Raw genomic sequence first — 27,408 nt, forward strand, 5'->3', positions numbered from 1 at the left:
AAATTAAAGGTTAATTATTTATAGAAATAATTTAAAAGTTAAATAATAATGATGACTACTCATCTACTCAGTTGCCTATTATGGGCCAGACATTTTATTAGATTACTCAAGCCCTATTCCATATGTGAGGAACAAAGTCTCCAAGAAATGAAAGAATCAGTCTGTCCATAGTCACACGGCTGATGAATGGCAGAGCTGGGAGTCAGACCAAAGCCTGTCATACATTCTCTTTCACACTGAGACTCTGGCTGGAGCCAGTCCTAATAATTCTGAATGGAGGGGGAAGTGGCATAGGCCATGAGACGTGTCCACTGGAGCTGGACAGACCTGGGGAAGTTGGGTTTGGGAAGTGCCAAAACAATAGCTGGTGTTTAATATGTACCAGAAACTGTTCCCAGAACTGTTTTCTCTTGAGGCAGGGTCTCGTGAAGCCCAGGCTTGTCTTGTACTTATTCTGTAACTAAGGACAGTCCTCATGCCTTCACTTTCCCAGGGCTGGGATTAGTTGTGTACCACCATGCTGGTTATGTTCTGCTCAGGACTTCAAGATTGAACTCATGCCGGGCAAGCATTCTATCAACTAACCTACATCTAGCCCTTTTATGTGTAATCTTCACTTTAAAAAATCCTATGAACTGGATATTGTTATCCCTGTTTTACAAGGAAGAAGCTAACCCAAAGTTTGCTCAAGGAGAGGCCTGCAAAAGTGTGGATACCAGGAGACAGTATTGTTGGAAGCCATTTAAGGGGCTGCCTCATGGCCGCCTACTGACCTGGAGAGCAGAGATGTAACTCCGAAGACCATGCTTTCAATGGTCAGGGATACAGCTCAGTTGGTAGTGTTTGCCTAGCATGCAGAAAGCCCTGTGTTATAGCAGGAATGGCAAAGAACTGAGAAGCATGGCTCATGTCTGAAACAGCACTCAGGAGGCAGACACAAGAGAATCAAAAGTTTGACCCTCAGATACACTGCTTTGGGTTACTTTGGGTTACATGAGATGCTACATGTGTATTAAAACCCCCATGCTTTGGAGAAAAGATTTATTGATTTTTGTGTTATGTACACAAGTGTTTTGCATGTATGTATGTGCACCACATGTGTGCCACACAGGCCAGAGAGGGGGTTGGATGCCCTGGCATCAGAGTTATGGGTCATATAAGCTGGGAACTGAAACAGGATCCTCTACAACAGCAGCAAGTACCCTGAACTGCTGAGCCATCTCCCCAACCCCAGCCCCACCCTCTGTTTAAGGAGCAGAAGTTGAAACTCTGCTGTTTGTAGCCCTGTGCTAGGCACTAGGAATACAGAGATGAAGCTGACTCCATATCCACGCTCATCTATGACTATATAATAGGATTTCCAATTAGCTGGGCATCAATTAGATCACAGGATTTTTCCATTAAAGAGTTAGGGCATAGGACTGGGCAGACGCATGAGACTAAACACTTTTATAAACATAATTCAAAGGCAGTGCAGGAGCCCAGAGCTAGCTAGATCCCTGGATCAGGAAGGGTGGCTTTATTCTAATCCTATGAGACAGGACTCAGGGACTGAATTTCAGACTACTAGGAGCCTGTGGCCCTGGCTCTAGGAACCGGAAGCGGAGGTAAGAGCATGGGAGAAGCAAAACAAATACTAAAACTGTGTTTATTAGGTATGCACACACAGAGAGGGGAGGGGGAGAGAGAACACAGGCTTTGCATACATATGGCTCACAGCAATTATTTCTCTCACTAGTACCTAGGTTTCCAGTGTTAGGTGCATACACACGCATTCAGTCATTGAGCTTGACGAGAGTGTGCTTGCCAGGGGTCTCAGGGAGAAGTGCTGTATGTGGTCAGAGGATAGTCTGGGATGGACTGGGATGAAGAGCAAGACGCTCAAAGACTTTACTTAGAAGATGCACATGCTAACTTCAGGCTTTGTTTTATTAACTCAGGTGGTACAAGTCTGGGCCAGAGCTGAGTGGCTAAGAGCATAGAGAAACAGTCCTGGTGGGAATAGCTGTTAATCCTTTTTCATCTTCTCCTCCTCCCCTACCAACCTCTTCCTCCTCCACCTCGTCTCCCTCCTCCACCTCTTCTTCTCTTCCTCCTCCACCCCATTCTCCTCCTTTTAAGACAGGATCTTGTGATGTAATCAAGACTTGTCTAGAACTCACTATGTGTGTAGTTCAGGCTAGACTTGGACTCAATCCTCCTGCCTCAGCCTCCCATATGTTGAGAATACAGCACACATGATCACACCTGGCTTTGCATCTGATTTGTCATCATTTCTTGCAATTTCATTTTAAATTTTTTAAGATGTTTTAATTTTATTTTTTTTTAATGTGTATGGGTGTTTTGCCTGCATGTATGCCTGTGTACCAAGTGAATGTTAAGGCCAGAAGGGGACATCCAATTCCCTGGAACTGGAGTTACAGATGGTTGGGAACTGCCATGTGAGTGCTGAGAATTGAACCTGGGTCCTCTAGGACAGCAGCCATTATTCTTAACTGCTGACCCAACTCTCTAGCCCCTTGTAATTTCATTTCAGAATATCTATACCAGATCTTACCTGGACCACTACGAAAGTTCCATAACCAACCTCAGTGTTACACCATTGAACTAATTATGCTAGTTTCCTGCCTCAAAACATTGACCCAACAAGATAAATCTTATACCCCATAAGAGAATATACAAGAATTCTCTCTAGATTTGTCATCTACTCATTCCCCACTTCCCACCATTTGTTAAATGCCTGAGTACTCTCAAGCACAAACTCTTCCATAGGATGGCGAGATGGCGCGGTGGGTAGAAGTTCCTGTTACAAAAGCCTGACTATCCCAGTACCATCCCCAGAACCCTCAGTTGGAAGGAGACAACTGCCATGGAATATTATTGTGCTACATTTGTTTATGCTGAAGATTATTACTTTAACTAATAAAAGTGTGTTACTTTTGTTTATGCTGCATTTGTTTAATGGTATAAGGATGTGTGTTTACTTATGTAAAGATGTGTTGCATCTGTTTGCTCTTGCCTGTCTAAGGCATCTGATTGGTTTAATAAAGAGTTGAACAGCCAGTAACTAGGCAGAGAAGGGATAGTGGGGGAGGGGGGGCTAGCAGGTAGAAAGAATAAATAGGAAAGGAACTCTAGGCTCAGAAAGAAAGAAGAATGAGAAGAACGAGAGAAAGAAAGAACGAGGGACATGCCTAGGGTAAGAAGCCAGGGGGCTGCTAGCCAGCCAAACATTGAGAAGCAGTTCAGTAAGATATACCAAAGTTAGAAAGCCCAGATGCAAAAAGTAGATAAACAGGTTAAATTAAAAGAGCTAGCCAGAAACATGCCTAAGCTAGACAAAGCATTTAAAACTAATGAGACTCTGTGTCATGATTTGGGAGCTGGTTGATAGTGTAAAAGAAAAAGCCTGGTACAGGCAACCAACTCAACAAAGGTATCCTGTGACCTCCACACAAACACTGGGCATGCACATATCCCTCCCCCTCAAAAACACACAGAGTAGATAGATGATAGATAGGTAAAATCAAATAAAAAAAAAACTGTTTCTGTTGCTCATAATTTCTTTACTCCTCTACTGGGAAAACCTCTCTCGTACCTTCCTCATGAATGTCTTTAGGTTGAGGCACCCAGGTGTGGTTCAGGCTCCACCTGTGGGAATATCATGCTGTTTACTGTACATTTTTGTTCTCCTGGGGATCTGATAAGATTGCATTTTCTTCCCCTCTGAAAGCTGTCTCTAGATATTTGGTATGCTCTCCTAGTGAAATGGGGAAAATAGAAGCCCTAAGAACTCACACATGATTCCTTCACTACCTTCCCTTGGGTAGCTGCTGCTCTGTCAGTTTTTATCCTGAACACAGGAAGACACAAAGCCAAGCATGCAGCCAGCCTGTGATGCCAATGGTGAGGAAAAACAAAACAAAACAAAATAAACAAAACAAAACAAAACAAAAAAAAAACCAACTGTGTTCAGCTGCTAAGATTTGGGGAATCCAGGTAATGCAACCTTTGCTTTCAGACATGTCCTGTAACTTTCCCAACACTGTTTCTCCCTGCCCTGAATTCAGGTCACCTTTTCTCTGTACCAATTCTGTAGGTCTGATGACATTGTTTCCTATTGTTAATTACTAGTTCAGTGATACTCTTAACCCCTCTATGAAGCTCTACCAAGTCTTCCTGAGAGCAGAGATGATATTTACTCCTGTGGCACCTCCCTTTTCCTTGTGGTCCATTGGCCACAAGTACACAGGGATGAAGGGAGCAGAGGCAGCATGCAGGGCTTTGTATGGCCTGTGAGTGCAATGGAAAACAGCCTTCTGGAGTCTGTTTCAGTGTTACAGCTCAATTTCAGAGTAAGGGGGATATATGGGATGGAGACAGCAGCTGGGGCATCACCTAATTTGCATTTGCCAGCAGGATCCTACTATATAGCTGGAGTACAATACCTAATTATCATATGGACAGCAGTAGGGGACGGGCATCTGTAGGGAACTGTGTCAGTGGTCACATTTAAGTCAGGTGTCCAGGCCTAGAAACACTATCCAAATAGGGTAGGGAGGGAGTTCTGTGGCAAAGGGTGTCCTCCATATTACGGCGACCTCAGAGACATGTACATGGTGGACTGCAACCTTAGGCAGTAGGGCCCTCTAGCATACTCTGTTTTTGTATGACACAAAGTATGGTTTGCGGCTATGGGAATGTATTATAGTAGGTGTAGAAATCAGATAGATGAGTCAGATCCCAGGCCAATGCGTATTAGACAATATCTCAAATCGGTTTCCTCATCTGTTACCATGTATTGCACAGGGCTTTAAACTTCTAGCTACTTGGTGCGATGTGTCATTTTAGAATTCATATTGTCCTTACTGTTTGTCATCATCACAGATGGTACCCAGTGAATGCTTGTAGATAAAGCAGTCTTTCACTGATTGGGGTGCTGTGGCATGTGCCCTGGGCTGAGAAGTTCAGGACTCAAGGACTTTACTTTTGTCACAACTGCTATGGTTTTAGGGACTATTGTCATTTATTGTTACATTGCAATCATGGTGTGCTATGGTTTTAGAGACTATTGTCATTTATTGTTACATTGCAATCATGGTGTGCTATGGTTTTAGGGACTATTGTCATTTATTGTTACATTGCAATCATGGTGTGCTATGGTTTTAGGGACTATTGTCATTTATTGTTACATTGCAATCATGGTGTGCTATGGTTTTAGGGACTATTGTCATTTATTGTTACATTGCAATCATGGTGTGCGTATGTGTGTGCCACAGTGGAAGTGTACAGACCAGAGGACGACTTTTTGGTCCTTTTCTTGCACCATGTGGGTTGTTGGGATTGAAGTCTGTCAGGCTTGGCAGCAGGCATCTTCACCTGCTAAGTTACCTGACCTGGAAATTATTACTGAAAATAAGGAGAAAGAAATTTTGTTCAATTATAAAGAAATATGAGACTGTGAAATATGTAGGAAGTGAAATAAATCTGGGGAATATTATATTAAGAGAAGTAACCCAAGGCCAGGAAGATAAATAATGCCTGTATTCTTTCGTGAGTGGATCCTACCTGCTAATTGTTATGCGTGTGCATTTAAGTGGGGTTGTGCATTTAAGTGGGGGTGTGCAGAAGGCCTGGATGTTGTGTGATGTTTCACTCTTACTTTTGAGGGGGGCCACCACCCAGCTCCCAAATAACTCACTCATGGAGTCTTATTCTTAGTTATGAGTGGCCAGCCTTAGCTTGTTTTGTTTCTAGTCAGCTCAGGCACCTTTTTCTGACCTCCACGGGCACCAGGCATGTACGTGGTGCATGGACTTACGACTTACATGCAGGCAAAACACCCATATACAGTGAAACTTCACATAGTGGCAAGTCAGTAATGGGGGTAACCAGCTACTCTTTGCTCAGATTTGAGCAAAGCAGGGAGTCCACATTTGGTACTGCAAGCCTGGTCAAAAGCCTGTAGCCAGTGAGGTCCTAGGCCTTAGCAGAGAAGCCACTGCCGTTTTTGCTAAATGGACAAGATGTATACATCATATTTCTGCATAAATATGTATGTCCATACCCATAGCTTAGTGCTACCATCAGCTTTTGTCAGAGAAGTTTCTTTTTGAAATTGAGTAGTAGTAACTGGAAAGACTCATAACTGGCCAAAGTACTGAGAATAAGGAACTGTTTAATGGGACTTCTATATTGAGGAAGGAGTAGACTGAGGTAGGATGCTATCTTTGGGATATGGCATTGTTGCTGGACTTTTGTTTTTAACTAATGTGTAAGTGTGAGTGTGACCTCTCTCGTGCATTCCACATGTGTGGAAGTCAGGGAACAACTTGCATGCATCAATTCTTTCCTTCTACCATGTGGCTCTAGGAAATTGAATTCAGGTCATTAGCTTCAGTGATGGCACCTCTACTCACTGAGCCATCCCACTAGCCCTGATGTGATCTCACATCAGCTGAGATTAACAACATAAGATTTATGCAAGATTGGGTTTGTCAACATTCTGTCAGAAGAGGGAAAAGGGCCCTTGACCAGGACCTATGGACAGATAATGGTATCTGTGTGTGTGTGTGTGTGTGTGTGTGTGTGTGTGTGTAGAGGTCATAAGGCTCTATTCCTCTTTGAGTATCAGTAGGGGCTGATGACTGCTGGGAACAGGAGAAACCTTTCTTTTGAGGTTATAGCCACTGATAAAGAGCCCATACTTCTAAAAACAATTCCTCTGGCAAGACCCTATAAGTGACCCTGATAGAACGCATTGCTCATCAAAAATATATAAGGAAGAAAGAAGAGAGACTAGGTGGGAGGAGAAAGAAAGCAGCAAGAGTAGGGGGAAGGGATGGGTAATGAGGGTGCAAGTAATAAAAATATCTGTAAATATAAAAAAGCCATATTGAAACCTATTAATTAAATTAAGGATATAGGGCTTTTTAAAAATATAATTATCCACTTATATTTCTTCTCTGAATTATCCATGTCTCTTGCCCATTTTTCCATGGGGCTGATAATTATTTTCTTAGTGTTCTTCTAATTAGAGCACGATGCAGTAATCATAAAGGACACTTCTCAATCATGCCTTGGATTGTTAGTTAATTGTCTTGGGGACTTTTTGGGATGCCAACAGACTTCCTGGGTGACTGATTTTTTCCTTTTCTCGCCCAGGACACAGCTGGACAAGAGCGATACCGGACCATCACCACAGCCTATTACCGCGGGGCCATGGGCTTCATCCTGATGTATGACATCACCAATGAGGAGTCCTTCAATGCTGTCCAGGACTGGTACAAACCAAATTCATTCACTAATTTCTTCACCAAATTGTTCATGAAAACCTAGCCTGTGCTATGTGTAAAGGAAACCCAGGTAAATCAGTTATGGCTCCTGACTTTAAGATGTGCTCACACGAGAGGAAAAAAATCAAACCAGGAATGGACCGTGAAAATGTCAGGTGACAGGTGTTGTCCTACTTTGCTCTTTGTTGCTGTGATGGAACACTGACCAAAAGTAACTTAGGGAGGAGGAGGTTTATTTCATCTTATAACTTCCAGGTCACAATATTTATCACTGAGGGAGGTCAGGGCAGAAACTTAAGGCAGGAACCTGGAGGCAGGAACTGAAGCAGAGACCATGGAGGATGCTGCTCACTGGCTTACTCTCACCCTGTGACTTGCTCAGTTGGCTTACTCATACAACCCAGGACCGCCTTCCCCGGTGTAGCACTGCCCACGGTGGGCTGGGCCCTCCCACACTGATCAATCATTAATCAGTGCCCCCACAGATTTGCTCACAAGCCAATCTGATGGAGGCAGTTCCTAAACCGAGGTTCCCTCTTCCCTGGTGGCTCTAGTTTGTGTCAAGTTGGTGAAAACTAACCAGCTTCAATTATGTCAAAGAGAGGCATATGGGTGATGGGAATGCAGCCGTGGGAGTCAGGGAAAGCATCTTGGGGTTGAGGGTATGCAAAGTTCTGAGTAATATATAGGAGTTAGCCTGAGGGACAAATGGATAAGAAGTTCCAAAAAAGAGTACAGACATGCAAGGATGAGGAAGTAGGTGAGAGGTTAAGGAAAGTGTAGGTCATGGGAGGTTTTGTGTTACCCTGTAGATGACGATATTGGAGTTGGAAATAAACTAGTTTCACGTTTTGTTTCAGGGTGATCCTCTGGCAAATGAGCCCATATAGCATTTGTCACTGGGCTGGGCTTGGACGTAAGAGTAAATTCAGTCCAAGTTCAAAAGGGTTCCACTGGCAATGGAAATCATCACAACACTCCAGAGATACAACCTTTCTTCTCTGGGTATCACTCACTAAGAAAAGGAGGGGCTGATGACAGGACAGTGCCCCTACTCAGTGGAGGACAGGAGAAGGTGGGGTGTCAATGCCATTACTGTTCTTTAGAAACAGAGAAGCTGAGTGAGTCATGTAGCCAGCAACTGTGTTGACCAGCACTGACTTGGTCTCCTTTTTGTTAATAACTACTCTATTAGTCTGTTTTCTGTCACTATATCAAAATACGGGGGTGGGGGTGGGGATGGAGGCTTTATAAAGCAAAGACGTATACTTAGCTATCAGATTTGCATGCCCAAAGATGGCACTGGGTCCGGCAAGGGCCTCCTGGCTGTATCATATCATAGTCGTGGCAGGTAGCATCATCTTGGGAGCATAAGTGAGAAGAAAGAGCATAGAGGAATTCAGGAAGCTAGTGGGTGGGCAGGCTTGTTCTATTATAGTTCTTATAAGAATGAACCAGGCTCCCTCAAGAGTTACACCCGTCCCTTTGTGGCCTAATTACTTCCCACTGGGTCCCACCTCTTTTGATGGTTTTTTAGTGTTTTTTAGAGACAGGCTATCACCAAACCTTCTTTAACATCTTCCCTCTACTTCCCTCTTGCTCTTTTCCTTTTACTGTTTCCTTTTTTTCTCTTTAGCCTCTCCGGTTATGAACGTTCTCCCTTCTTCCCTGCCCCTCTTTGTCCACCTTCTCTGTGTCTCAACACACTCCCCCTAGAGTGACCAGACCTTCCTTTGTCACCACACTGCTCCTTCCCTGATGACCATGACCCTTGTCCTCGCCATCAGTCTTTGCTCATTCTGCCTCAGGAACACGGTGACTTCAACACCTAAACCTGGCGATGCTTTTCTAAGAATAACCTGAGCTCATTGCTAATCTGGGAGCTGAGAGAGGCTGGAGTGAGAGGAGCGGGGAAAGACAAAACGGAGAGTAGAAGACAGACATCAGGGCTTGGCTTCAGATAGCTGCCTTGAGTCTGAAGGCCGAGCATCCATTCCTCCCAGATGCTGACCTTTGAGTTTGCCTTCCAAACAACTTGGTCAGCCACTCAAGCTCCGGTACCCAGGTGGTGCCTGGCTCTTTGTGGGCCTACAACAAATGCTGGCTGAGCAAATTTTGTCTCTTAAGGGAACAAACAGCCTTTCACCGGATGAAGTCAGTGGTGGGGTTCGTCTGAGGAACAAAATCAGGACTAGTCCAAATTGGAGCTAGGATCCAGCTGTACTGAATCAAGCTGTAAGTCGAGCTATGCCTCAGGGTTAGCCATTCACAAACCAGACACTACCAGATATTCACTGCCAACCCTCTCTCTGCTCTGTGTTCTGGAGCCCAGCATCCTAAAGATGATGAGGCCTAACATTGCCTCCCCCCCAAAAAAGAATTTAGCCAAGTAGAAGAGATGCCATGGTGAGGTCCAGGGGACCAAAGGGGATTATCTAATCTAATGGGAGAATTATATTAAGAGTTAGGCCCATTTCCCACCCCCACCCAACCCCCCAAAATACCTACAGTGTAGGGTCCTATTTTATTCTTCTAAAATTTTTCTAATTATACAAGTTATAACTGTCCACTTTTAAAATGCAAAGTACAAATATATGAAAAGTATTTTTTAAGGTTCTCATGATAGATCTGGACAGTGGTAGCTCACACCTCAAATCCCAGCACTTGAGAGATTAAGGCAGCAGAATTTCCATGAGTTGGAGGCCAGACTAGGTTACACACTGAGACCCTGTCTCAACAAACAAATGTCTCATCATTGAGCTGGGAGTAGTGGCTCCTATCTGAAATCCTAGCACTGGGAAGACTGAAACAGGAGGGTCGTTGAGTTTGAGGCCAGTCTGTGCTACATACTAAATTCCAATCTAGTCTGAACTGCTAGTGAGACTATCTCAAAGTCAAAGTCTCAAAAAAATCAAGTCTTATAGCCATCTTATATGAATGGAACTGCTTAGAACCTTCTAAGGACATGTACATCTGGGCAGGATTACATGCAACTGATATGTGACTGTGTTGGTGTGTGTATTTGTGTGTGTGTGCGTGTGCATGTGCATGTGCATGTGCTGAGGCGGGCAGAAGGAGGGAGTGGCTATAATCTCAGGTCAGAGTCTGATGATCCTCTCACAACTCCTCCAAGGGCAAAGCTTCAACAGTGAGTTGCAACCCCAGATAGGTTCACATAACTGAACATAGGGATCTTGAAAAAAAAAAAAAAAAAGCTAAACAATAGGCTCTAAACACACAATGACCAAAATTTGATTCACAGCCAAATGTGTATCATGATTCCAAGATGTTTCTGACAGCACAGTACACAATGTCAGTATAACCTCTATCTGAACATACAATACACACCACACTCTGTATTTGGTGGTGGCAAAATCCTTCAATCCCAGCACTTGAGAGTCAGAGGCAGAGAGATCTCCAAAGTCTGAAGCCAGTCTAGTCTATATGGAGGCCAGCTAGATCTATATAGAGAAACATGATCTCATTTTTAGAAATGCTTCTTTTTAAAAAAATGATTTTTTGTTTGTTTGTTTTTCAAAACAGGGTTTCTCTCTGTAGCCTTGGCTGGCCTGGAACTCACTAAGATCCACCTGCCTCTGCCTCCCAAGTGCTGGGATTAAAGGCATGTGCCACCATCGCCCAGAGATTTAGGTATTTTTATTTGAGGTGCTTGAGTGTTTTATCTGTATGTATGTTTATGTACCACATGCACACAGTGCCTAAGGAGGTCAGAAGAGAGCATCATATTCGCCCTGGAACTAGAGTTATGGACAGTTGTAAGCCACCTTGCAGCTCCTGAGAGCCAAACCTAGATCCTCTCCAAGAAAACCAGTATCTTAACTAGCTCTCCAGCTCCTGCTTCAAATTTTATCTGTTTATTTAGTTATTTAGGGTTTTTGGAGGGGGGTGTTTTTGTTGTTGTTGTTGTTTTGTTTTGAGACAAGGTCTCTGTTTAGTTAGGTTTTCTGTTGCTGTAAAGAGACACCATAACCACAGCAGCTCATATTGAGATTAACTTACAGTTTTAGAGGTTTAGTCATGGTGGGAAACATGGAGGCAAGCAGGCACACATGATGCTAGAGAAGAAAGTGAGAGTTCTATATCTCAATCTTCAGGCAGCAGCAGGAGGCTGTGTCACACTGAGCATAGCTTGAGCAAAGAAGACCTTAAAGCCCACTCCCACAGCGACACACTTCCTCCAACAAAAACCACGCCTCCTAGTAGTGTACTCCCTATGGGGGCCATTTTCCTTCAAATCACCACAGTCTCTCAAGGTAGTCCTGGCTGTCCTGGCACTTGCTCTGTAGACCAGACTGGCCTGGAACTCGAAGAGATCTGCAGTCCCTGCCTCCCAAGTGCTGGGATAAAAGATGTTCAATCTTGTTAACGTTAAAAATGCTGTCTCTCAGTATCAAATTCAGCCAAGACTTAATTCTTTGTGTAAAAAACAAGCAAACTAATCCATCTCTGTATGCAATTCACTTCAGTCTTCAATAAATGGTAAAACTGTGTGTGTGTGTGTGTACCAAAGAACTGTTTTGTAAGAAATTTGTGATTTATTATCAGTAAATGATTAATTTGTCTATTTTTAAATACCTATACACCTGAGGTCACTTACAAATTTCTTAGGTGAAAAGGAGTCATTAACAGTAAAGTTTAAGACCTGTACAAGGGAATATTATCAGGTCCAACTGTCCATGAGTGATAGGTAGGTCATCAAAGATGCTCTGCTTCAGGGTGGATTCAGCCATGTCATGCCTGGCGAACAGCACGCCACAGCAGCCTTCAGCATGTGAATTAGAAAGGCAGGGAGGTGACAGCCTAAGTAATATATTCCTCTGTCTCTCCTTAGGGCTACTCAGATTAAGACCTACTCCTGGGACAACGCACAGGTTATTCTGGTGGGAAACAAGTGTGACATGGAAGAAGAAAGGGTGGTCCCCACTGAGAAGGGCCGGCTCCTTGCAGAGCAGCTTGGTATGTACATGGCATGTATGTATGCATGTGTGTGTTTACGTGGGTAAATGACTGGACGTGTGTGTGCGTAAGAGTATGTATATACATGCGCACATATGTGCACATGTGGAAATAGAATAAATAAGGTACAAGAGAGGGCTTTTATTTGTGACATTAAGGTAGATCGTGATTATAAATGATGGACCTGGGTGTCCTGTATTTACTGTTTTATATTTGAATCATATACATATGGTTCATGATTTTAGGGAAGTTATCATTTATATTTTTCCTATAGTGAATATATGAGTAAAATTCAAATATGTGAATACTTTTTTTTCCCAGATTTTTTGTTTTGGTTTGGTTTTTTGAGACAGAGTTTCTCTGTGTAGCCTTGGCTTTCCTGGAACTCTCTCTGTAGACCAGGTTGGCCTCGAACTCACAGAGATCCACCTGCCTCTGCCTCCCAACCACCTCTGCCCAGCTATGAACACTGATTTTAAACCAGATCCATCCACAAAAGATTTGAGATAGCTTATTAAAAAAAATAACTGTAGAACAGGAATTTAAAAAAAAAATTAATGAGGAAGTTTTAGCAAGCACAGGAGGAAGACAGAGAAAGAGTCAGATAAGTGTGTGTGTCACAAGTTCTTGGGCACTGGCACCAGCAAGAGGTAGGCCAAACTATCTTTGGGCTTCCTAGCAACCACTACAAAGCGAGAAACATAATCTGTTATGTGGTTCAGCATGTCCTTACTATAAAAACAAGCCTATTATTCAGGGAAGCTCGGCTCTTCATTGGCAGACTGTGCAGAATGTGGCCAAATAATAGCACACATTCTTCCGGAAACAGCGATGCTGTGCATAATAGGCCTTTGCTTGCCACTTTTCCTCATGTAAATGGATGCCTCTCACAATTCACAACAAAAGTCAGCATATTCTGAAGAGGCAAAGCAATGCAGCTTGGTGCTGCTTGGGCTCTTCCCAAGGTGGAAAGCATTTTGACCCCTGTGTTCCACTGAGGCCCAGATGCCCAAGCATGACTCAGTTCCCCATAGCAGAACCCATACGTGTCTTTGCTTGAAAGATCAGTTTTTATTACATGTATTGGGGTTAGGAGACTGGCAGAATACCGTACACAGATAGGAATGAGAATAAGTATGTACTGAAGATAGACTCTGTGAACTGGTCAGATTTAGACAGACCAGGTAACCCATCTCCTGAGTTTACCTCTAGTGTTTACCTAAGTGTATAGATGCACAGGTTATAATATGGGTTATGTAATATGGGTTATTATGCTTTATTCAGGGAGAACTCACTTTCATGAGAAACCAATGTCCTACAAGCAGGATCCACACCCAGGCTACTCTCTGTAACTCGACCAAAACCAAGAGAGAGCAAGCTAGGGTCCAGGACCCCAGACCTAGCCTTCCCCCATCACATCCGCACCTGTGACCAAACAGGCATGGTCAATGTACTAGGTGAGGGCGGGGTAGATATCTCACTACATGAGTATGTCTATTTATATATTTATCCCTCTTCCTGGGATGTATGTATGGTTTGTTTCATCCCAAGAATCTAGTTTAGGGTAAATATTTATATATTCCATTTATTCATAGAAAAATATGTATTGGGTGTCAGCAAGATGGTACAATAGGGGAAGGATCCTGCCTTCAACCCTGACAACCTGAATTTAAGCACCCAGCGAGTGCGCGCGCGCGCACACACACACACACACACACACACACACACACACACACACACACACCATAAATATTTTTTAAAAGAATACTATGTATTGAGCATATACTCTAAGCCATATTCTGCCCTGGCACTAAGGATATAATTAATGGGAGCATGTGTAATTTCCACTATCAGGGAATTAACAAGGATAGAGGTACTAAACAAATAAATAAAAATTATTTAAGTGGGTGAATTGTACAGTATGTAAATCATACCACAATACAGCTATTGTTTATGACTAATTATGATTAATAATCTTGTTACAATGAATAAAAATCTTCAAACTAGTTTCATTTTAAAAATAGAAATTTTAGAGTAATTTTTTGAACTTAAAATATAATTATATTCCTCCTTTCCTTTCTTCCTCCCAGCTCTTCCTATGAACCCCCTTGCTCTCCCTTAAATGCATCTATAAATTCATATATATATATGTACATATATATATATGTGTGTGTGTGTATGTATTCTTAAATACACACACACACACATACATATACACACACACCTATATATAAATACAACCTGCTTAGTCCATATAATGTTGCTTGTATATATGTTTTTTTTTTATTTTGTATATGTGTTTTTAGGACTAACCACTTGATAGTCAGTAACCAATTGGTATGCTCTTCTCTGGGGAAGATCATCTTCTCCTGTTCTTAGCTTTCCTTAGTTGCCTATAGTTCTTTGTCTAGGGTTGAGGCCCTGTGAGCTTATTAAATCACATGGAATTTTTTTAAGTTACCCAAAACTAAGCCTGGTGAATTTCCTGGGGTCTTAAACTGTGTCTCTCTATAGCTGTCCCCAAAGAGAAATGACAAATGGGGCAGACTCATCATCTGTTAGTTGTCCAAATAGTTTGCTTTGGGGGAAGATGAAGACACATCTAGATAGAATAGTTTCGATCCTTATCAAACAGGTCACTGCTTTGCTATCCCCAAAGAATGAATAATTCCATGGGACTCACTGTAGAGTGGTTGAGATTTCTGATGAAAAACCTGGCCAGAAGACCAGCCAAATATTGAGAATATACAGAAAAGATGGTTCCCAGAAAACCTCTACTCTAGCCATATTCTCTTTCTTGGAGCACTCATCTAGTTTTAGAGTTAAATGCCAAGCTTTGGTTTATGGGACTTTCTTTCTCTTTATCTGTTTTTAGCTCACTTGGTCAATACTGACATGGCTAGCAACTAACATTTGAAGGTCTTTGTGGCCTCTGGTCTCTCCAAGCTCCTAGGACCTGGGTGTGGTTTTATAGTCACTGAGAAAAGTGGACCTTTGGTACTTTACCTCCACCTAGGATGTATGACATTGTAGGGTGTCTGTTTCTGTGTGCCCCCCCAAAGTGCTTGTTGGCCCCTTTCTTGTTTCTGATTTAGGATGATGCTTGTTCCAGATGAAGAAGACAAATAAAGGAGAAATATGCCTACAAAGAAAAGAGGGTCTGGTGTGGGAGTTTTGTTTGTTTTAAGACAGGGTCTCATAAATCCCAAGCTGGTCTTGAACTTGCTATAGATCCAAGGATGACTTGGAATTCCTGATCCTCTTGCTTCCATTTCCCAAGTTCTAGGACTACAGGCATGCACCACTCTCCCTTGTTTTATCAGTACTGGGGACTGAGTCCAGGAGCTCATGCATGCAGGCAAAGCATATTACTAACCTGAGCTCCATTCCCTGCTCCACAACAAGGAAACCTTCTTAAGTCGTGTAAGAAACGGGGGGCAGGCTCAGTACTCAAACTCAGCCTTTGGACTCAACTCTTCTTTCAAACTTTTCCAGTGAATTTTTATTAGTAGTTGTATCATGATTCAAGGTGCCAGGGTAAGGAACATCATATACCCAGGTCCCCTTTACTATCTGGGGAGGACAGAGGACAGAGGGGAGGTAGGCAGAGCCAGGTCAGATCTTCCCAGGAAATGAGCCTTCTGCTCTGTGGCAATCATCCCAAGCTGAGACCCATGTTAGGGGCAGACTCTCACACACTCCCTTTGTGGTCCCTGCCTTCTCACAGAGGTAGAAGTTCAGGGGGTTCTTCTGCCAGCATTTCTGGTATGGTTCTGGTTTGGGAAGGGGCTGTCAAAGGGGGCCATTTTGTAGTTCTCGGTTTTAGTCTTGATCTCTTCAGCCATGGTGCTGACTCCTAAAGACAGTCCTGGAGCAGTGCTAGTTTAATGTGACCCTTAGCAAAGCTGCCAGTGTCGGTACTGGGCTCAAACTCTCATCACACTCTACCACATTTCCCCAAAGCATGCCATAATTTCCCTTCGCATTTGAACCATTGGTTAGGACATTAGTGAGATTTCTTTAGATTATGTTGTGATAACATATACTTGGAGTCAGCGCTCTTGAGAAACATCTATTTCTCGTTGACTTTACACATCAGCTGCTAGTTAACTGTGACCGAGTTGCTCATGTCTTCTGGGATCCAGCCCAAGGTTCTTAAAGCTTCTATTGGGGCTGGGCGGTGGTGGTGCATGACTTTGCTCCCAGCACTTAGGAGGCAAAGGCAGGCAGATCTTTGTGAGTTCGAGGCCAGCCTGGGCTACAGAGTGAGTGCCAGGATAGGCTCCAAAGCTACACAGAGAAACTGTGTTTCAAAAACAAAACAAAAAACAAACAAACAAAAAAAGCTTCCATAGGGACTTGGATCAGATCAATTTCCATTGGCTAAAGCAAGTCACACTCGCAAGCCAGCTGCTGGAGAATTAGGAGCACTGCAAGCCAGTAGAAGTGGAAAATCCCTTGTAGAGAGGGCTGTGAATTCTCTACAGCATCTCCCGAGCCCTTGATGGGTCCTGGGTACAGAAACAAATGGGCTCCCTCTTCTTAAGATGCATATGACCCAAGAAACAAAACCATAAAAAGAAATTTCAGCATCCTTAACAAGTTTAACTTTCCTCATTTCCTGTGTCCTCCTCTGTAGGGAGACTAACCTCTTCAGGATGTGTTTTCTCTGAGTGTGGCTTCTGGTTGAGCCTAGCTATGGGGCAGAGGACTGAAGAGGGAGGGAAGGCCAAAGCTGGCCCTGAATTCCTGATCCTCCCGCCTCCATCTCTCAAGTGGGAATTACAGCTGTTAACCACTCTACCTGGATTGAAAGGGCTGATATAAAAGTAGCAAACTAGTTAGTCCCTTCCCAGCTGTCTACTTCATTCTCCAAGGCATGGTCTTCCTACTTCCACATATGTTCTCACCACTATTACTGGCTATGAGATATATGCAGCTAACGGGCAGCCATCACCACAGAGCCTGTGCTATGCTCTTCAAAATTTTGAATCTCCTGGATCATGAACCATCTAAGTTATTTTCTTCACAAGTAGTTTGAGTCAGGTATTTTATTACAGTGATAAAAAGTCAAAGAATACTTTTAAGCCAATAAGGCTGATTTGAGATCACTTGGGCCTCTGTTAGTCCCAGTGACACAAATCCAAGACAAAATAGTTCAAGTTTCATACAAGAACATAGCTGAAATAAAATGGGAGAAGATGGGCAACAAATGAACAGGCCAGGGAATATATCTCATCAGTACTGTGCTTGTCTAGTGTGGGGTCCTAAGTTCAATACCACACACACACACACACACACACACACACACACACACACGACAAAATATGCCTTTAGCTTTGGTGTCTAGTGCTTGAAGCCCCAGTACTTAGGAGGTTGAGCCAAGAGGACTGAATATTTGGGTTTGGGTTAGCCTGGGCTACATTAACAAACCATGGTGTTGGGTGGACTGGTCCTATGACAGTCAAAGTAACCAAGAAAGAGAGTAAACCTAGAACAGGAAGGAAAATGTCAAGTCTCAGCAAAATCAAGAAGCAGGAAGGTACGGTACGAGCTGAAGGTTAATAAATCATAGAGATGCAGAGGTCTGGGCAGGGTGGAGAGGGATTTGAATATTATGGAAGTGGAGAAATATTTAGAAGAAGAGTTCTGATAAGAGGTGAGTTTGGCTGGTTGGGAATTTCCAAATAGAATCTGAGGTCGAGTTCAGAGGCAGGTGTGGGCTCAGTTTGTGGATCTCTAATAGCTGGTGTTGGCAAGCTAGACAAACCTATCATTTTGGAAATGGGGAACATTCAGATTCAGTTGAAAACTGGACTCCATTAAAGGCAGCAGAAATTCTATTGTTCTGGAGCCAATTAGAGCAGGAAAGGACTGGGGGTGACTAGTCTGCTTAATTGGTTGTCATCTTCCTTGCCACACTAGACTCTCAGCTCCTGGAACACTTTTATTAATGAATCGGAGGAAAAGGTTACCACCTGGGCCTCCTAATAAAATGCCTTCCAGGAGCCTGACAGTAATTGAGGGTACACTGGAGATTGCTCTGACTGGGCCAGACCCATGAGGTGTAACTTGAATTAGAATTTGGGTACTTTTGAAATGACAGTAAAGATATCTGGTCTCCATGTTTGGTCTCTTATTCTCCATATCCCACCATGCTCTGATAACCAACTGTCATGGTCCTTTTAGTAACAGAAAAGATGTTTCACCCTCCCTTTCCCTGTTCACAAGTGTTTTTTCCTGCCCACTATTTCAGACAAGCATGTGTATACTCACAGTCCTGTATCTTTGTCCCTAGCTGATGCTTGCATCAGCATCACTGTCCCCAAGACATCTAGCTTGGTCCTTAGACTTGTGTCCTCAGTGTCCTTTGGCTTCCCACTGTCCCAACACTTAGCACTATGGTATCATTATGTCTATCTCCTACATTAGAGCAGGAGCTTGATAAATGTAGGGACTGTGTATGATTCACCTTGGTGTCCCTAGTGCACAGCACATGATCTGCCTGTGCCATGTCATGCTTCCTGAGCCAAGCTCTCACAGCCCCGCCCCTGCTGGTTACATCTCTTCCATCATGTCTTCAAGGCTCTTTCCTAACTTTTTTGTTGGGGGGGAAGTAGGGGGGACTGGGTTTTTGAGACAGGGTTCCTCTGTGTAATAGCCCTGGCTGTCCTGGAACTCGATCAGTAGACTAGACTGGCCTTGAACTCACTGAGATCTGTCTCTGTCTCCCAAGTGCCACCATTGCCTGCATCTTTCCTGCCTATTTCAGTCAACCAACACTCACCAAGCACCTACTCCTGCACTTGGGCTGGAGCTCCACTGAATAGCCCAGTCCCTTCTCAGAGATCTTCAAGTCAGACAGGTTTCTACCCATTTGGTAACAGGTGCGATGGCAGAGAGGCATGGAAAGCCCCGTCTCAGTCCTGCAGAATGAAAAGGTAGATGAATTTTGTTGGGTTCTAACATGAAGGGCTTGCATTCCTGCCGAGGAAGCTGCTCCTTGTTTTCTCTGCAATTTCTTCCCTCTCCTGGCTTTTCCCTTTCCTCCTCTGTCTTGTTTCCCTACCCATAAAGCAGAAGTGCCCGACCTCCCTCAGAAGGTGGCTTTAGTACTCTGTTTATGAACTACGAACCATGCTGACATGCATGATCAAAACTCTTCCTAGTGAGTTTCCAGAACCAGATTTGATCTCCCCAGGTCCCAGGTCCTTAGCAAAAAAAGACTTGGCAAAATGTCAGTGCTCAATAAAAATCTGCTGTGTTGATTGACCCTGATTGCTGAAGGAGACCCACCCACCCACCCACACACACACACACACACACACACACACTCTCTCTCTCTCTCAAAGTTGGGAGACAGAAGAAGGACTGAGAATAAAGTATGTGGGAAACATGGAAAGATGACTTGTTAAGTATGTCAGTGGGAAGCTCAAGGATACTGAGGAAATAATAATCATGTAACTTGTCTTGTGCATCCCCATACCTCCCTATGAGGCTGGTGATATTCACCCTCTTCAACAAAGGATGAAGTGGAGGTTGAACACAATTAGGCTACTTGCCCATGCTGATAGAAATATGCTGAAATTTAGGCTGGCTTCCAGGACTCTTCCCACTGTCCCCCTGTATAATGTGGCTCGTCCCCAGTCAGTGCTAATTCCTCAGAAAGGATTGGTAGCCTGGCTTTGACCTGTGTCATCTTCTTCACCCACATGGATGATGAACGCCCCTTACCTACGAAAGCCTGTCAAAGGACCAAGGAATCCATTTTTGTGATATTCATTAAGGAAAAGTTATATGCTGAAGAGTATTCGAAGCTGCTGAGTTCCTGGGGCCTGAGGATAATGAGCCAGCAGCTGCCTCCTTCTTCGTCACATGTCTGTAATTAGCAAGTGCTTCTTTAGCTTGCCTTTCTCAGGTCAGGAAATAGGCCACAGGAGTGGCTTTCAGCTGGAGGTGGGCTGGCAGAAGGAGCAAGAGAGCCTTCAAGCGGTAAGGCCAGGGAAAAGGGGCCTTGTTTGTACCTGGGCTCCAAGCTTTTCTGTAGATAGCAGAGTAAGGAGGAAGGAGGTGGGAAGAGACTCTTCTTGGTGGGAGAAGATAAAAGAGGGGGGGGGGGAAGAGATGGGGAGGTGAAAGGGCATCGGGAAGAAGGTGTCATTGTAACGGACAGCTTCGGTACCGCAATTTACCCTTTGTCTCACTCAATCCTCCCAGTAGCTCTCCCATAGGAAGACTGCTATTATTCCCACTTGACAAACCCCAAGTATGAGCATCAGAGAGGTTAAGTGATTCTGACAAGTGTGGTGGCTTGCGCAGTTTCAGACTCCAGAGCAGTCAGATAAAAGCAAACAGATGTGTAAAGAAAGAAAATTAAAGCTTGATGGAGTGGTACAAGCTTGTGATGCCAGTGCTCGGGAGCCTGAGGAAGAAAATCATAAGTTCCAGGCCAGCTTGGGCTATACACTGAGCCTCTGTCTCAAAAAACAAAACAAAACAAAAAACCCCCCAAAAACACACACAAAGAAATAAGAACAAAAACACAAAACAATGAATAACCCACAATTGCATCAGGGAATTGGATGACAGAAAGCAAAGCAAAGAGGGGTAGGGTTATGTTCAGACTTTGGAGCCCTGAAAACCCAAGACCAAACTCAATTCCCAGACAGCCTTGTGACTTGTGTGAACCTCTTGCACTCCTGGAGCACTCCTCCTCTCACTTGTAGGCTGGGAATGCTGGTGTTTTACCCACCAGGCTGTCGTGAGTGTCTAGCTTAGGGTATGGCATATAGGATGCTCAATGAGGCTACATGAGAGGAAGAATGAAACTTCACTTATTCACTGAGTGCCCAGACTAGAGCTTGTCAGGATGCAGTGAGAGGGAGGTGAAGAAAGGTCCCAGAGGCTGGGCATGGAGTGGACTTGGCCTTAGATCACTTGCCTGGTATGTACAAGGCCCCAGGTTCCATCCCTAGCAGGACAAAAACAACAGAAAACCTAAGAGCTGGGCCTCCACACTGATGCTCCTACTTACCTCGGGCACGAGTTTACTTTCCCAAGCCACATGACGGGGGAGGTGTGTGTGTGTGTGTGTGTGTGTGTGTGTGATCTGCAGAGCATGTGACTGGCACTCCTTCCTTCCCCCAGGCATGCTTTGGAATGTGTGAAGTGCTGTGATTCTACACATATGCATTCACTCAGCTAACACTGGATGCCCTCCTCCCCCACTCATGCACTGAGGCACTGGGCTATATACTTCACAGGCCTTTTTTCTTTTTTAGCTCAGTTCTCATTGAAGTAATTCTACAAGGTAGATAAAATTATTCCTATTTACAAACTAAGAAGTTAATCTGTAGGCAGAATGAATATGACTTGCCCAGAACTAATCAACTGATTTTTAAATGTGTACAGGCAGCCCTTGCCCTGTACTGTCTCTTTGAGGCAGAATCCTCTCTGTGTAAAATTAGGCCTCCTTGCTTCCTGTCTGAACTCTGGCTATATTGATCCAGAGAACTAGGCTGGGGACACAAAATTGTTCCAGCAGAAGGGCTGGGAAAAACTGTATTTATGTCTCCTTTCTCCCTAGGGTTTGACTTCTTTGAAGCCAGTGCCAAGGAGAACATCAGTGTGAGGCAGGCCTTCGAGCGTCTGGTGGATGCCATTTGTGATAAGATGTCTGACTCGCTGGACACAGACCCCTCTGTGCTGGGCGCTTCCAAGACCACGCGTCTCTCAGACACCCCACCACTGCTGCAGCAAAACTGCTCCTGCTAGACATGGTCCACCCTCCTGCCTCCCTGCGTCATGCCCACACACACCCTGCTTCCCTCTGTTTACTCACTGTCCATTCCTCACCCCAAGGAAGCTGAGTTCTTTGCCAGCCCCTGTGGTTCTCTGAAGTTGGCCCCAATTACAGACACTAATGGTGCAGGCTACTGTGTGGGTGAAGGTTCCTTTTACAAAAGCAAACTCCCTTTTATGAAGGAGGTTCACTATAGAGACTTGGAAAGAATCTTTTCTGCCCTTAAAATAAAATAAAATTTCCTTCATTTACCAAGACACCCCTCCTACACACACATGTCAGGGGCTGGCTGGTGTGTACGGTGAGACCCACCTGCACGGCTAATCCTATTAAAGAAAATGTCTCAAAGTAGAACCTGCTTGTTTCCTATCAGGTTCCCTGTAGAGCTTCCTCTCACTGCAAGCCAAGCTTTGGTCTGCAAAGCCTGAGCCTGTTTCCACGGATGCCCACAGGGCCTGGGCAGTTGCTGTGGTGACAGGATGGTGCTAATCTCTGGAGAGCTCAGACTCTAGTGATGCCGAAGGAGCAAAGGCTGAGTCAGAAACACACTTTAAAAAAATAGGATTATCCTCTGCAAAATGTCAAAGGCCCCTGCCATCTAAAAGTACAAGGGTAAGAAGGAAGAAAAAAGAGCAACCCAGACAGACACAGGTCTCCTCTTTCTAGATAGTTCACCACTGTCTCATGATGTAGCCTCAGGTTGGCCTCAAACTTGCAATTTAGTTAAAACTGACCTTGAACCTATTCCTACTGCCCCAGCTTCCCCCATGCTGGGAATACAGGTGTGTAATGCCAACCCCAATTTCTACAGCTGGTTCTTGACTCTGAGAATGCCATAAAATTGGTCACTGATTCTTGGGCTCCCAGAACCTGAATTGTTGGGAACAGATGAGATCATCCCCAAATTTACCTGGTTTAACTAGTCAACTCCAAGCGCTCCAATTCTGTAAGTGGCTCTCAGTTCTCACAGTCGAATTTTAGCTGTGACCTCTGCAGCTCTAGATTGATCTGCCCAGGGTGACTGGGAATGAAGAACCCACATACACAAGTAACAAAAAGCTGGGTGGGATACGGTGGGCTGTGGGCTTGGATGAAGAATATCATCAACAGCCTGAAAACTCAGTGTGGAGATACAGAGCTGAACAAGGAGATGGGTTTATTATACTCAGTCAAAAGAGGAGGCAGGTTAGCTAATCTTGGTAGGGGCTCTTTAAAGGCTGTGTCACCAGGAGCAGGAAGCTGTGGTTGATACTTTCTGCCCACTCTGTCAACATCCTTAGTGGACCGGGGGCCGGTCTTGCTATGCTCACAGGTCCAAGGCATTAGGGTCTTAGTGTTGCTGTGTCAGTGTCAACAATACATATTCAGGACTCCATTGGCTCTTGACAAATCTCTTTCTTTTAAAGCACACTGTCTATCAGGTGTGATTGGTGGCTCGTGCCTGCAATCCTAGCATATAAGAAGTTGAGGCAGAAGGATCAACTGTTCCAGAACAGCCTGGGCTGCAGTTCCCAGTTACAAGCAAAAGCAAAAACAAAAACAAGCATGTGTTTTGGGCAGACACCATAGCTCACTGTCTGCAGTGTCTTTGTGCAGCTCTCAAAGCCAGGACCTGTCTTAGCTTCAAACTGAAAACAGCCCCATGGGAATCCTGTCTTCCCTTCCATTTGCATTAGTTCTACAGTGAGCAGTCCCTCCATCTCTACTCTCCAAGGCTCCTTGATTTAAGAACAAGAATCATGACCTACTCTTTCCCAGGGTCAAAGCTCCCTGTAAATCCATATGCCCTTTTGCAAAGGGCATTCTGCATAGGGCGCTTCCTCCTATCCTGCCCAGATACTCCTGAGAAATCCAACTGGAAAAGGCCAATCAAAGCAAAATAAAACTAAGGGGACATAGTCCTGAAAAAAAAATGGTATTCCCAACTGTTACACCTCTGTTCTATTTCCTGGGAGAACGTCTATCAGAGAGCCCCATTTTACCACCAAAAACACGAAAGAGAGAAAAAAGTAATATTAATCTGAAGCCAGAGCCAATTAACTTGGATCCAACTTGCTATGGACACCGGAACACATCTGTATTTTAGTTGAAATAATGAGACAGAGCCATTGATAATTCCTGAAGGTCTTTTTTCAGCTCAATCCCACAGCCTCCCCGGCTAACACTTTAACTCAGTAATCAGTGTGTGTGAGGGGAGATCTGTCAGTTTTCTGTATTTCAAATGCAGCTCATTGTCCTGGAAAGGCACACAAGCTGGCATCAGTTTGGTCCAGTGACCAAATGAAAGGGCCAGCCAGAGTCAGCCCCATGGACATGCTGCATTCTTTGATATGCTGCAGAAGACAGAGTTTAGGTTTAGAATTTAGGACATCTGGACACTGCTATTTAACCGGAGTTTTTGTTGGATGTTACACTTACATTGCATGGCATATTGTTCCCAGAAATTGCCATGTATTAATTCATTTATATCTTCCTAACATTTCTGTGAGGGAGGCACTTTGGTCAATCCCACTTATAGATGAGGAAACAAGACTCTGGCTTGCCTAAAGTCACGTAAGTAGCAAATGGTAGATTAGGGACTCAAACCCAGGAATAGTGTTCCAAGGTCTGCACTTTAACCAACATTCTGTACCACAGTTCTTTTCAATAAACATGATCCTGACATGTGGTATCCTGCCACGGTTACCAGGTCCAAGTCCACTTGAAAAAGGATGTATGTCTGTGATGTGTCAACAAACTGCTCAGCTACTCAGACTAATCTGAGGTGATGGATCCCCAGTGTGCAGGAGAGTTAGTTTCTGGGGCAACCAGATCCCATGGGCTTAAGAAAGAAATGCCCATCATTCTCAAGGCTAAGTGCTGACTTTGTATCTGTCTTAGTGGGTCAATACCTGTCTGGCTCCCAGGTGGTAATCTGAGCAGTCTCCATGCTCCAACCAGGTGATTTGATTGTCATCTCTGACTATGGACACACACATACACACACACACACCCCGTTCTCAGGACTGTGGTCCCACTATGCTTTATACATTATAAGGCTGCACAGACTGTCATGGAAGCTAACAGTTTTCTCTGGGCAATAGCACCCATATACCTTCGTACTAAAATTTCACGCAGAAGTCTTCATAATGCCTGGTTGTTTTAGCACCTATATTCAATAATATTGCATGTTCAGGGAAAGACTGGATCTTCAAAAATTGCTCAGGAACCACCAGTTCAAAGGAGCAAGCATCTTCATAACAGAGTCAAGAGTCAAGTGTTATTGTGCAAGCTCTTCTACAGGCAACAGACAAACAGACCTGCTTTCAAGATGGCAATTCCCTAGCTCTGCTCCATGACCTCATTCCTGCTTCATGGAAGGCAGCCACTTCCTGCTGATTGTAGCACAGAATTCATCAATCACAGTAATAGCGCAATTAGCCACCGAGGTAGGAGGTACATAAAATGTGTTAGTGGCAACTTGTCCCAGATTTCATCTTCCTAAACAAACCAAATAAAAGGTTTTAAAAAAACCAAACAAACATTGACCTTTAAAGAGGCAAAAGTAGGCTAGAAGTACATAGAATCCGTTTTAAATGTATGTGTGTCTACAAATACAAAGTGATTCGTGATTTCTAATTGTTCCATTAATCTATAGCGTTGTTCATTTGTATAGCAGCAGTGGAATGTGGTACACCTAGTGGGCACAGACCCATCAAATATCAGACACAAAAAGTTCCTTAGAGAAGATCTTATCCAGCCTCCTGTTTCACAGAATGGAAGATTAAGGTCCAAGGAGTGAGAGAAAATCTCCTAAGAATCCCAAGAGTCCCTGAGTAATGCAGCCAGGACTAGGTCATGGGTCATCTCAAAGAAGGAACTCTCCTATTGCCATTACTTAAGCCCAGTAATATTGAACATTGTATAAATATTACAGATAAAAACCAATGACCTCTACTTGTCAGGTACCTATATTTAATGGTAATACTTAGGAGATCTTATTTTAAGATATCATTATCCCTGCTTGCCAGGAAGGAAATGGGCCTAACAAAGTACATGTGCCCAAGACAGGCCCTGGCCCCATCTGAATCTACCCCTGTCTGGCTCATACCTTTCGGTTTTCTTCCTCACACTGCCTCAGATGAAGGCTAAATGGGGTGAGGGTACCAACCGACTCCCAGCCGAACCCCTGATTCCCAATTCCTCTGTGACTGTAGCTTTGTAATAGCTTTTAAAGCATCTTCCAGGCCTAACTCTCTTGATCATATTCCCTGCCCCTGATCCAAAGCTCCCTCCTTGGATACTAGGCTGCATGGAATAGCAGAGAAATGTTTGCTTGACTTTGCCAGTGGTTTGGAGGAAAGGAAATACAGCAATTAATGTACTGATATCCATCAGTTTTGGATTCTTCATCCCAAGCCCAAACTGAGCTACATGCCATAGCTGAAGAATCAAGCAACATCCTGTGGTTTGCTACTATACACAAAAGACTGAGCCATGAGATAAATGCTGTTAAGTTTTTTTTTTTTTTAGACTTAAGTCTATTATATGAAGTATTCATTTGGCAACTCGATGTCTAATATGTCAGTGGCAGATTAGACACAGGCCTTTCCCTTGTGAAGTATGTAGTTTCAGTTAGTCTAGACACTGTCAAACCATCACTAAATATAACTAAAGGGCTGTAGATTAGTTGGCAGAGTGCTTGCCTAGCATGCACGAAGTGCAGGATCCCTAGCACCGTATAAACCAAGCATGGTGGCACATGACAATAATCTTAGCAATAGGAGGTGAAAGCAAGAGAATCTGAAGGTCAAGTCATCCTCAGCTACATAGGCAAGGGGAGGCCATGCTGAGCTATAGGAGATCCTATAGGGTAAAAAATTCACACACACACACACAAACACACACACACACACACACACACACACACACGAAATTATGAAGTACTGTGAAGGAGAGGCACATGATGCTATGAGAACAGGTAATTGGGAAACCTGAATCACCTTTCTAAAGTTGTTTCAGGAAAGATTCTTTGAATACCTCCACCACCTATGGCTGCTGCTTTAAAATCCTCAGTTAAGTTTTTGTCTTTTAGTTACAACCTTTGATAGTTGATCAAACACAAGTCTTTCAAAAAGATTAAGAGTGGGATGAGTATCTGTCCCAGTGGGTTGATACTTCGCTATTTTGTTGTTGTTTTTGAGAAATGTAACAAATCACTTTAAAACTTAATGGCATCCAGGAATAGTGACTCACACCTGTAAGCTTATCAATTGGAGGCTGAGGCAGGAGGATAGCTACACAGTGAATTCCAGGCCAGTTTGAGCTACAGAATAAGACCCCCAAATTAAGCAA

At 43.8% G+C, this 27,408-nt stretch overlaps 1 protein-coding gene across 2 annotated transcripts in view; it reads left to right on the plus strand.

Annotated features, from left to right (window-relative positions):
* Rab3b (RAB3B, member RAS oncogene family) overlaps positions 1–22,428 on the plus strand; it is a 61,833-nt gene extending 39,405 nt beyond the window's left edge. For both annotated transcript variants that reach the window (XM_051188436.1, XM_051188437.1), the window contains exons 3-5: positions 7,165–7,283; positions 12,148–12,272; positions 21,859–22,428. In XM_051188436.1, the coding sequence (XP_051044393.1) occupies positions 7,165–7,283; positions 12,148–12,272; positions 21,859–22,046 (432 nt within the window). In that variant the 3' untranslated portion in view covers positions 22,047–22,428. The remainder of the gene's footprint in view (positions 1–7,164; positions 7,284–12,147; positions 12,273–21,858) is intronic.
* The last annotated feature ends 4,980 nt before the right edge of the window (positions 22,429–27,408 follow it).

This window comes from Phodopus roborovskii, unplaced genomic scaffold, assembly GCF_943737965.1.
Source record: "Phodopus roborovskii unplaced genomic scaffold, PHOROB, whole genome shotgun sequence".
NCBI lineage: Eukaryota > Metazoa > Chordata > Mammalia > Rodentia > Cricetidae > Phodopus > Phodopus roborovskii.